Raw genomic sequence first — 12,250 nt, 5'->3', positions numbered from 1 at the left:
ACCCACCACAATAATTATTTTATTTTATTTTAATTGGTATCAGATATGGTTTGAACTTTGAACTACATATATATATATATATATATATATATATATATATATGCTAGACTATGCTTTAACTAACTTTATTTGCCAAAGGCCTTGTAACTGAATTGGCATCTCCTCATACATAAAGTGCTTGAGGGTCTAGGGGAGGAAGGGTTCAAGTTGAAGGGTTAGCAGCATGTTGTAATTATTTCTCAAAAAAAAAAAAAAAAAACTAACTTTATTTAAATAAACAAATAAACTTTAAAAAAGAAAAAAGAAAAGCTACTATCCTAATAAATTCCAATGATTGAGATGCAAGTCATTGGTTGATTGAAAGCAAAATGAAGTTTCCTTATAACTAAACAATATACATTCAAAAGAGGCTTTTTGTGCTTTTTGAAATTTGCGGCTTAGTGAGTAGGAAGAGAATCATTTGAAAGATAAAAGTCTTAGTTTGACAGAGGACATTTGAACACGATTTCCTTTCCTAGGGTATCTTGTTAGGGTGGATTTCGGAGTAACATTTGGCTCACCCTAAAATGCGTGCATATGATCTAGTTTAAAATTTATCATGGAAGATGTATATCCTGACACGTGGCAAAAAACAATATATCGCTGAATACTAAAGGTTTTTTTTTTATTATTTTGCTAAGCTCGTAGACAAGGACTAAGAGAGGACAACTTTTTTCTCTTTGATGGGGGGTTTCAGAGAAATGATGGGCTGGAAAAAAGGAAAAGATGAAGACTTTTCAACCTCACCTCAAGATTCTTAAGATAGCTTCTTTATATCTAAAATCATTATTCATTTTTTTTTTCGATTGAAATGCAAAGAATCTATATTATGGTCAAAATTAAATGGATTAATTGCATTTCCTACCCCCTCCCCCACCCCCATATAAAATCATCATTCAAATTTCTATTATTTTGATTAAAATTTAGAGAATCTATCTTATGGTCGAAATTATATGGATTAATATCACTGCCCCCCCCCCCCCCCCCCTCTCTTAATCTCCATTTTAAGAACAAAATCATCTTCTTCTTTTTTTAATTGTTAATATGCAAATTTCCTTCTATCACTAATATATTTCGTTACTTTCAAATGATAGCACTTTTTTTTTTTGGTAATTTGTTCATTTTTCGTGGTCCATTAAGCCTTTTATAAACATTAAGCGACGTACAATTTTACTATCCAAATCAAATAGGGGTAAAAATAAATTAAGAGTGTGTGTGGAGGGAGAGAAGACGGGGTCACGGGGAGTAGACAGAAGAGGGCAGAAATTGGTGAAATTGTAATTAATCTTATTTGGATGTTTTTAAAGAGAGAAGAGCTTGAAGGAATTTGGAGGGGGTATAATACTTCCCCCAACCCTTAATTTTGATTTTTTATTTTTAATAATTTGATAGTTATAATAGGAGAAGGGATATGAACCTTAAATATTACCGTTGAAAACATCAAGATTCAACCAAATTAGGGAAATTTGGTTGGAGAAGAGTGGGGTTCAAGTTATAAATATTAAAAAAAATTAAATTAAATTCTCAAATTTAACCTTATATGTCAATTTGTATTAGTTTCTTTAAGATTCGCAAATAAGGGTTTATAATTGTCAATTTAGATGACTATGTTTTAAAGTAGAGAGCAAGGCTTTCTTTCCCGCTTGTAGTCATGTAGGAGTTTGTTCCTCCAAATATTAATAATGTTGTTATGGTTGATTTACCAGCCTTGGAATGATATTCATGATGATCTTTTTCTCCACAAAAAAAAAAAAAAGGAAAAAAAGAAAAGAAGAAGAGATGACCATTCCCTTCCCATCTATTCCCCATACTTAAATTTTAAAACATCCAAAAAAAAGGGGGAGAGATATTTATTCCCTTTCCTCCTGCTTAATTTTAAAACATCCAAAGAAGAGGAATGGACATTCATCTCCCCTCTCCTCTCCTCTCCTTTCCTTCCCCCTACCCTCTACTCCTACTCTCCCTTGAAATTTACAAACACACTATATATTTATGCTGGGTGAAAAAAATTATTTAGGGGGAAAAAAAAGCATTCATTTGGGCTAATTCCAAGCACCACAAGATTTTTAAAAAAAAATCCAATTTGATTTTTAAGCACAAACAACACTTAACACTTTTTAAAAGTTTCCATGCTCCTCCAAGTCCTTTGTTTCCTCCTTCATCTCTAGTTATTATCCATCCACCATATGCTACCCATCGTGCATATAGTTGCAACAATCTAGTCATTGTCGGACTGTTGCAATCAAGACCAATTGTTGGATTCAGTTCCTACCCACAATTGAGATCAAATTTAAACACATTTGATTTCAAATTTCCTATCCATCATGCTGGTTAGAGAGCTTAAAGGTCATGATGCAAGAAGCAAATTAACTCGTAACCTAGCCACAATTAGTTTTTTGGGAATTGAGCACAAACGGTGTTAAGTGTTAAGTGTTGTTTGTGCTTAGGAAGAAAATGTGATATTTTTTAAAAGTCTTGGTAATGCCTATCATTAACCTAAACCCCAAGGATTGTCTTTTTTTTACCCATTTATTTACTAGTGAATCATCATCCCAATTCAAAGCACAAACTATTTCTTTAAAAAAATATACAATATCAATATATTCCTTTTGTTGCTTGATTTGAAAAGAGAGAATAATTTGAAACAATATAAAATTAATTCTCTGTTCTAAAAAAATATATATAAAATTAATTCTTAGAATCATTCTCGTAATTCCCCCCATTCCTTGAAGGTGAAGTTAAATAATGAAGTTCTAAAAATTCTCAATTCACAACACGGCTATACCAAGAAGCAATCTCATGCAATTTACAGTCTCCTAAAAATTTCATGAAAAAAAAAAATCCATTTAAAGGAATCATTCACACTATTCGAAATTATCACCCCCAAACACATTAAGACAACACGAAACCTAATAGCAACCCAAATTAAGCCACCATAACCTACCCCCACCCTAACGCCATATCTACAAATAAACTACTTATTTGACTAAACCATGTCCCTGGTGGCCAAAAACCACACCCAAATAGTTGTTGGGAAATAGTCTCAAATTCCAATTGTGACTTGGAAAGTTAATTGGGTTTCTTTGTTGAAAAATTAAAAATTAATTTGGTTTTTTTTTTTTTTTTTTTTTTTTTTTTTTTTTTTGTTTCCTTATCTTGGAAGAAAAAGGCTATTTTTTGGAGTGGATGGAGAACCTAATCCATATTAAAGAATTAATGTATTTCATATTTATAAAGGAATACGAATTGAGTCTTCTAAATAGACAATACTAAAAAAAAATTAATGGCTTGGCCTAGGCCTCTCCTTACAAGGAGAGAGAAAGAATTATAGAATTGGGCGTGAAACCAAGAGAGAGAGAGAGAGAGAGAGAAAAAAAATTTCTTGGGAGGTAATGCAAGGAGAGAGATAATAAGGTTTGTGTTTTGTTAACAACGTTATTTTGTAAAACACACTAAGTGCCCGTTTGGTTCAGCATTTGAAGCCCAAAATGCGCTTTTTCAAAAAAGCTCAACCCAGTTTTGCGTTTGGTAAGCTCAAAACGCAACTTTTTTATAAAAGTTGCGTTTTGAACTTTTAGAAAAAACTGAAGGCAAAACGCGGAAGGAAAATGGTGAGGCAACGGTCCATAAATGAAAACGCGCACTGCGCGTTTTGATAGTTACCGTTGCTAATGATGAAATTTCAGAAATACCCATGAACAAACACAGAACAAACACTACAAATCATAACAATAAACAATCTTTCTCTCAAACATAATCAGATTACCAGAATACAAACTCAAAAACACAGTTTTAAAATTAATCAAATCATAACAATAAAAGCAAAAAAAAAAAAAAAAAAAAGACAAAGGACAGAAGCTTGCTGACCCATCTGGACTGGGTTGGGGACGAAGATGAGCAATAGCACGAAGATGAGAGCTCCTTGGAATGTTCTTAAATGACGGAGAAAAGGAAAATTTTCTTATCAGAAAGAGTTTTGGAATCAAGTTAGAAAAAAAAAAAAAAAAAAAAAACAAGAGAGACGGAGCTGGAGAAAGAAGGACCTCCTGGAATGTTCTGATGAATGAGGGAGAATGAGGGAGAAAAGGAGAGTTAAAAAGAGGGGTAGAGATAGTGGAGAACGTGTGGAGGAGAAAAAAAAGAAAAAAAAAAAGAAAAAAAAAAACTAAACGTATGGTTGGTATGGTTGAACGTGAAATGGAAAAAGAAAAAATAATATAAAAAATAAAAAAATCCAAATTGAGAAATACTACAGTAATATTTTCACAATATATTTTAAGTAACAGATTGTTATTAGTTAATATTGGTTAGTAAAAAAATAATTTCAGTTGTGGGTTCAAATTAGAACTAGTAACAACTTTCCACATAAATTTTATTGTGAAAATATTGCGAAAAATGTTGTAAACGTAACACTTCTAATAATAAATTTTACACAGTAATTTGTTATTGGTTCTCATTTGAACCTACTAATGACATTATTATTTTTCTTATCTACCATTAACAACTTGTCATATAGACTTTATTGTGAAATTTTTGTAAAAATATTGTGTCCATAATTTGCATTAAGAGAGATAATTAAAACAAAAAATTCACTTATATATATATCTTGTCCTTTTTGGTAATTTATAACTCAAACCTCCACTTTTATAAGTGCTAGCCAAACACTCAGCTTTTTCAAAAAGCACTTTTTAACAGTTTTTACCAAACACTCAGCTTTTTAAAAATGCACTTTTTCATTATGCACTTTTTAAAAACTCCACTTTTTCATTATGCACTTTTACAAAAAGCTGAACCAAACTCACCCTAAATTAAGGAGAATTTGTGAGGCTTATTTGTGATGTTGCAAAGTGAAGAAATAAGAAGAAACTGCAATGAGCACAATGAGTGTGTGCAAGAGTAAAGAAAATAAGGAGATTTTCTTTAGCCGTGAGATATACACAAAAGAAGATATTATTGTATTTGGTGTGGATCTCAAGTTAGGCATAAATTTGAAAAAATATATTTTAATTGATTTTATAATAGTAATTTATTCTAAATTTGTCTCATGATTTTTCATTTCAAGGAGAAAATGTTTTTCACATATATTTTTGTGTTCTTACTAGAGATTGATATTTTAGCTTGGTAATTTTAGTGATAATATTTTTGGGGGATTGATTAAAATTGTTGGTTGTTTTTCTTAATTCACACAAGGTTAGATTGAGACCCAATAAGTGATATCATAGCTCAAGGTAGTGTGCAACAAGGTGGCGGGGTGTTTAGCCTCCTTTCGTAGGTGGTGTGCAATAAGGTAGCGAAGTATTCAAGGTCTCCCATTCACAGTGGGAGCTGGGACATAGCAAACCTAAAAGGTCCACACAAACGATCCTAGAAAAAGGCATATCAAACGAGTATTGTTAATGGGTGTTAATTCATGGTGTAGCATGAGGTGTTCCCATGCACAAGGAAGTACGGGCTGGATTCTCATGAATGAGTGTGCGGGGTTGACACGTGATTCCTATAGATTGAAATGTGGTTTTCATAAATAGCATATGAGAGGCCTATAGATAACACGCTGGTGAAGGAAAGAAAGTCTATAGGTGAAGAGGAACGAGTAGGACTTGTTTGTTGGCCCAAGTAGGCCTAGAAGCTCATAAAAAGGCAAAGACTCACATATGAGAGAGAGATGATTGGATATACACGTGTGAGTGAAGTCTCACATTACATAATAATAAGAAAAATGAATTGTTCATATATCATAATTTGGCTCAAACAAAGAGGTTTAAAATTTTAGGTTAAGTGATATCCTATATTGTAATCACAATAACAAATACATATACAGTATACCTCATAAATTAGCGAGGAAATGGTGCCTAGGTTCTTTTTCGGGTGTTTTTGTACCTAGCCATTGACAACTCATTTGCCATGAGAAACATATTTCAGAGCATTAAAAGATGAGAGAGTTGTAGTTTGTTTAACTTGGACTTAATTAATTAAACTTGGAAGGATCAGATGCGAATCAAATTTTTAGCAACTCTCAGAATATATGATACTGGTTCCAAGATGCAAAGAACCCAGAAGGACCTAGTCCTATCCTGTTGAATAATGAAGGTATTTCAGTTTAAACTTCCAGAATGTTGTAGGAGCCGCCCATCTTGGTAAATTGCATCGAGTGGGAAGCCCATTAGCCCAAACGTACCAATAGGCCCAAGCCAGCATGTTGTGAATTGTCATTCAAAAGAAGCACAACACCAAATTTGCAGGCGTTTAATGCACAAGTACAACGTGCAGTAACTGTGGGGCGCAAAGCATTCGCCATAAATTATATCAAGGAGGATGATCCTTTCATTTTCAAATAGACTGTCCATTTACAATATGTAGAAATATAACTATATAAGTACTCCTACAATTTTGCTAGTAGACTCTAGCAATACATTTTGGTATAAATGGTGTGGGCGATGACTCAAGGAAGGCTGCAGAAATGCGGAGTAGTGGCGCAGAGTTTTTACCGATTGACTCGGCAGTCGGAGGAGAGGCTCACAGGGGAGGAAATGGAGACTTGGGCGACAGTTGCTTGGTCCATTTGGAACGCCAGGAACAGGTTTTGTTTTGAGGAAAAACAATCCCATCCAAAGGACATCCTTTAGGCCGCTAAAACCCTGTACAAGACTACCAGCGATGGAATAGACAGTTGGCTGAACCATGCTGAGCAACCGAGGGACGTTTACACGATCAGCTCTTGTAGCCGTTTACTATTGTATGGTCCGTACCCTATATACCAAAGGGAGTTTATGTAATAGTTTTCTCGGCTTTTGTATACTCCATGAGGCTTTTTTTCAAGCCCAATAATCAATCAAATTTCTATATTCACAGTCAAAAAATAATAATAATCAAACTTGCCGGGGGAAAAAAATCAATTGGTATAAATGGTGTCACAAACTAACAATTTGCTTTTCGGTCATTGTAATTAAACAATAGTTCATTTTATAAAGCACATCATATGTTAGATTACAAAAATTTAATTCAGAACTACACCAATAAGTCACTTTTGTGTAGTGCACATCTTAAAATAAACTTGAAATTAAGACAATAAATATAATTTACTCATGTAGGGGTGACAATATTTGACACGGCCCTCAAATAAAACACATTTTTTACCGGTTTATGTTTGGTGTAAATGGGTTCATGACGAAATAGGTCGACACGTTTGGACACAATTAATAAACAAGTCAATTTTGTGTTGATTTGCCTGACTTGCAATCAACCAAAACAACCCGACTTAGATTATGTATTTTTAAATTTGGGTGGAACTTCATTGTATTTTAGAAATTAAGATATTAGTAATTTAATTGACGTTATTATGAAAAAGCAATTTGTGTATAATTTATTTATTTTATTTATTAGAATTTATATGACTACAAAATATAAAAATATGTTAATAATTTTTGGTCAAATTCTATAAAATGGGTTGAAATGGTTCTTTTAGTGACCCAATAAAAATTGTATTTTAAGCATGTTACATGGGTCATGTCCAGTCAGCCTGCTTAATAAATAAGTCATATTAAGATTGAGGGATTTTAATAGTTATTAAAAAGTTTGGATAAGGGTGACTAGTGTAGTAGAATACCTCTACTTTGACACAACATAAACACGACACATCAACATGAATTGCTACCTGTATACTTATTTTTGTCCTTTACTTAGGAAAGAACAATGATAAATTATAATTTAACTCTAAGTGGTTTGACCCTATCACAATTTAGACCAAAAACTTTCAATTATTATATTTGATTGCCAAAAGTTTGAGCGAAAATGAAATCATTAGGGTTATGTCGAAATAAACTTAATGATCTAATTTTATTTCAAATTTTAAAGGGTTAAAATCTAACTTTTGAAAAGTTTATGTGACTAAATTGTGATATGATCAATCTCAATGATGATTCTATATATGCCTCACTGCTTGAATCTGACTCTCAAAGTGAGGTACCACATCTCCAAAGTAAGTTGCCTCAATGGATGTGGGCTTCAAATGTGGCAATCTATTCAAACCAGGGCATGAAGGCTGGTTCAGAGAGTCCGAAGTCCTATTGGGGTTGGAATGATGAGGACATGGAGAATGGAAGTGCTTACTGGCTTACTGCACATTTTCAAAAAATTTAGCACTGCTGGAGCTGCCATTGATACTCCCAAGACGGTTGACGATTCCAATAGTTGAGGAGGAGCGTTAGTCAAAAGGGTATGCTATTGCAAGTGCTTCATTAGCACCCATTCTTCTGGCATTTTTGTGGAGCACCCAGGATGATGTGAGTTCTTTGAGTGGACAAATAGCATATTTTATTGGTGTTGTTTTGGGTGGTATATTTGGTGTTCTTGCATATCTATACACAAGACCTGATGAAGCAACTCGCAAATTTTTATTTCCATGGATTTTAGGAGGATTTTTCATTAGCATTATCTGGTTCTACATTGTTGCAAATGAGCTTGTTGCTTTGCTCGTGGCCTTAGGTGTAATTTTTGGAATTAACCCATCAATACTTGGAGTGACTGTATTGGCATGGGGAAACTCAATGGGTGATTTAATGTCAAATGTTGCACTGGCAATGCATGGTGGAGATGGTGTACAGATAGCCATGTCAGGATGCTTTGCAGGGCCTGTGTTCAACACGCTTGCTGGTTTGGGAACTCAATGCTGCTTGGAGCCTGGTCTAAGAGACCTGCCTCATACATTGTTCCCCAAGATAGTAGTTTGTTTTTGACTATGGGATTTCTAACTGCAGGACTTATTTGGTCACTTCTTGTGTTACCAAGAAATGATATGCGCCCTAACAAGGTGTTAGGAGTTGGCCATATAGTAATCTATCTGATATTTCTCGCTTATAGGATGAGCACATCCATGGGTGTTGTGTCAGTCATAGGTGCCCATTGACGACTTGTGTATTCATCACTAGCATGGTCATATTTGACGATTTCTGAACCTGAGAGCACGGCTCCTCTTGATGGTGGTCGGTTCATCCTTGTGCCTATATTAGATTAAACTCATGCAAACCTGGTTTAGCGTCGAGTAGGAATGGCAGTGTTAATGCAAATTATGTCTCATAGCAAATGAAAGTAAATATCTTTGATGATATATAACAAATTTCATGTTGATTCAGAAGAAATTTATCCTCTATCTGTTATCTAAACTCTTGTACCTTCTTCATCTTTATCCAGTTTTGATCATTGTGATCTGCTTAGTGCTATATGATTTTTTTTTTTTTGAGGAAAATTGCTATATGATTATTAAATGTGATATGATGGCTGCAAAATGGATGATGTATATATATATATATATATATATATATTATTTCTCTTTGCTCCTGAAATTTGTGAAACTCAAGTTTTTACAATATTGATGCGTCATTTTCTATTTCTTTTATTCTTTTGAACACTGAAATCTTCATATGGCATTTGTTGTTTTAGGCTTTGGCTTCCTGCTCATACACTTAGGATATTATCTCTCCAAAATGGACACTTGAATTTAGATTTGTTTATTAGTGTATAATACAGCCTGTGGAGAAACTGAGTTAGCTGTTTCAATTTATTTGCATTACCTGGAGTGCTGTCTGTAATCTGTTCAGTCATATAGGCCTAAATTCTACCCAACTTGTTGCTGGAAAAAATAATTATTGGCATCTGTCTGGCTGCAACTACATGATATCCATGCTTAATGTTGAAGTCTTTGTTTTTGTCTATAGCGAGTGGTCTTTAGATATTTTATGTCTAGATAGGCCATTAATTAATAATCAGTAAGCTTCATTGATAGTATGCTTAAGTGACTTCAAATAATGTTATGACTTAATGTAGTAGCAAATAGCAATTAAACAATCTTGCTTGGTCTCTATTCAATTGTGTTTTATTTTATAATACATTGGTAACTTATAGAAACCATCCAATAACAAGAAGCAATTAAACAATCTTGTATTGTACATTCGCCGGTCATAGAATGACTTGAGAGTGTTCTTGTTATGCACACACCCCCACCACCACAACCCCCCCCCCCCCCCCCCCCCCCCAAAATGACTTGAGTGTGTGTGTGCGTGTTGGATAGCAAAATAACGAAGATGATGCACATGACCATATACTGGGGGAAGAACGTGACCTTACTAGTTTGCTTTCTCTTCTCTGCCTTCTACCAGTACATGGAAGGCCGCCGCCTCCACTTCAAAGCCTCTGCCTCCTATCCCCCTCCCATTACTACCCCACTTCTCTCCAAACTTGGTCGTGCAGCTCGACGAGTCAGTCCAGCCCGGCTGGTTACCTCCCTGTTTTTTGGAGTCAACTCGGCTCTTGGCTACCTCCTCATGCAGGCCATCATGTCATGTAATGGAGGGGTTTTCTTGGCCATTGTGTTGGGGCTGTCGTTTGGGTATTACTTGTTTAGGACTAGAGATGACTGGTGTCCAAATTCCTGAATCCTTGTGCTATGCTTGAGATTTTAATTTCATTTTCTTTGTCATGTTTGTAATATATTACTATTCCATGATGTGTTTTCTTGTTAAATAAAGGGATTCGATTTCTGGATCTAAACTCTATAGAACGAGGGTCAAATGTAGCTGAATCAATACATGATCACTGGCATTATTATTCTCCAAGAATCTTCATTTTTTCTTTCGGTTTTTTGCTTTTGGACAATGCCAAATTGCTTCTGATTGAAGGAAAAAGTTTCGCAAGGGCAACAACTATATTTACACTGCTTGAATTAGCTTATGCTTCATCTTAAGTTCAAAATGGATGGACTTTCAAAAGTTGGTTTTTGGATACAGCCCTTAATAGAAGTTCAAAAATGAAAGATAGCAGCTATATAAGAACAAAAACTCTTAAAAAGTTGAAACGTAAGGTAAAAAATGTTTATGTTGATGGATCGGCAACTGGATAGATCATTATTAAGAAAAAAAAAAAGATTTGAATTAACTTTTCAAAGGAAATGGAATATAATCCACTTAAGCCCAAGTCTATATTTTTATGACCATAATATATGCGTCTTTATTACTGGTTCTAAAAATCAAAATTTGTATCTACCATAGTCGGTTTCAATTCTAATCAATAATAATCTTTCCACTCTTTTCTAGAATGGATATAATTTCAACCTTGACCGTTCAATCCATAATAACTGCTTTTTATTATCAGGTAAAGACACTATTGTTATAAAAAAAATAAAAAAAAAAAAATAAAAAAGGTAAAGACACTCTATTAGTTTTTAATATAAGGAAATGTTAACAAATACCCTTAGGACATTAGTTTAGAAACTACTTTTAGAAACATTTTATAGGAAAATAATAAAGTAATTAATTTTTCTAACAGTTTTTTATATTTTTCATGAAAGTGGTGTTAAACTTTTCTAATATAATTTATTAACAAACCTAAAGGGTGTTTGTTAACATGACCCTTTAATGTAAATAGAAATTCAAATACAAGTTCCTTATTTGATGATAAAAAAAAAAACCTTGTCAATTAAGCTAATTGAAACCGCGTTATATAAGAATCTTTAGTTCATTCTTTTTCTTCATTTTCTTTGAATACTTATCCACTTTCAAAGCATCAAAAGAAGAAAAAAAAAAAAAAAAAAAAAAAGGAATCGACAAGAAAGACTTCTTAGGAAGCAAACCTAATTGTCAATAAACCAATATTTGTTTCGTTAAATTTCTTTCATGCATTGTGTACAACAGAAGCTTTAATTTTGACGAGCTTCACAAGAAAGGATGCTAAGGATACAAGTCATTGCATATCATTTAGATGATCTATTGATTTTTTTGTTCAATTACCAAAAACAAAATATTTTCTTACCGCAAAAACAAAAGGGTACTCCACCCTCAAACTCAAAGATGGCCATGCTAGAGCATGGAGACATCAACCTTATCTCCCTGGCTTGGTGGTTAAGTTGGCTCCTTGTGAATATGCTCAAATTATAACATATTCCTTATTACTTTTGTTGTGGAAGTCATTTAGCTCAATTGGTAAAGTTTTTCCTTTTTATTTAAATTTTGTATTGTTGAATAAGGAATCTAGGATCAAATTCTAATTATACTATAAAGAATTTTATTGTTGACTTAACTTTTTTTTTTTTTTTTTTTTTTTGAGAAACAATTGATGACTTGACTTAATGGTAAAGAAGATGTCATAAGTTCAAATACGATATTTTATCGTATTCTATATATATATATATATATATATATATATATATATATATATATATATA

The 12,250-nt window shown here is 33.3% G+C and overlaps 1 protein-coding gene across 1 annotated transcript in view; it reads left to right on the top strand.

The window, feature by feature from the left end:
• LOC126707540 (cation/calcium exchanger 4-like) overlaps positions 1-8,956 on the top strand; it is an 18,557-nt gene extending 9,601 nt beyond the window's left edge. Inside the window, exon 2 of the mRNA XM_050407238.1 lies at positions 8,730-8,956. Coding sequence (XP_050263195.1) covers positions 8,730-8,941 — 212 coding nt within the window. The 3' untranslated portion in view covers positions 8,942-8,956. The remainder of the gene's footprint in view (positions 1-8,729) is intronic.
• Positions 8,957-12,250: the final 3,294 nt, after the last annotated feature.

This window comes from Quercus robur, chromosome 11 (assembly GCF_932294415.1).
Source record: "Quercus robur chromosome 11, dhQueRobu3.1, whole genome shotgun sequence".
NCBI classification, from domain to species: Eukaryota; Viridiplantae; Streptophyta; class Magnoliopsida; order Fagales; family Fagaceae; genus Quercus; species Quercus robur.
The sequence above is the reverse complement of the archived record's forward strand: the minus strand, read 5'-3'. Positions and strand labels throughout refer to the sequence as shown.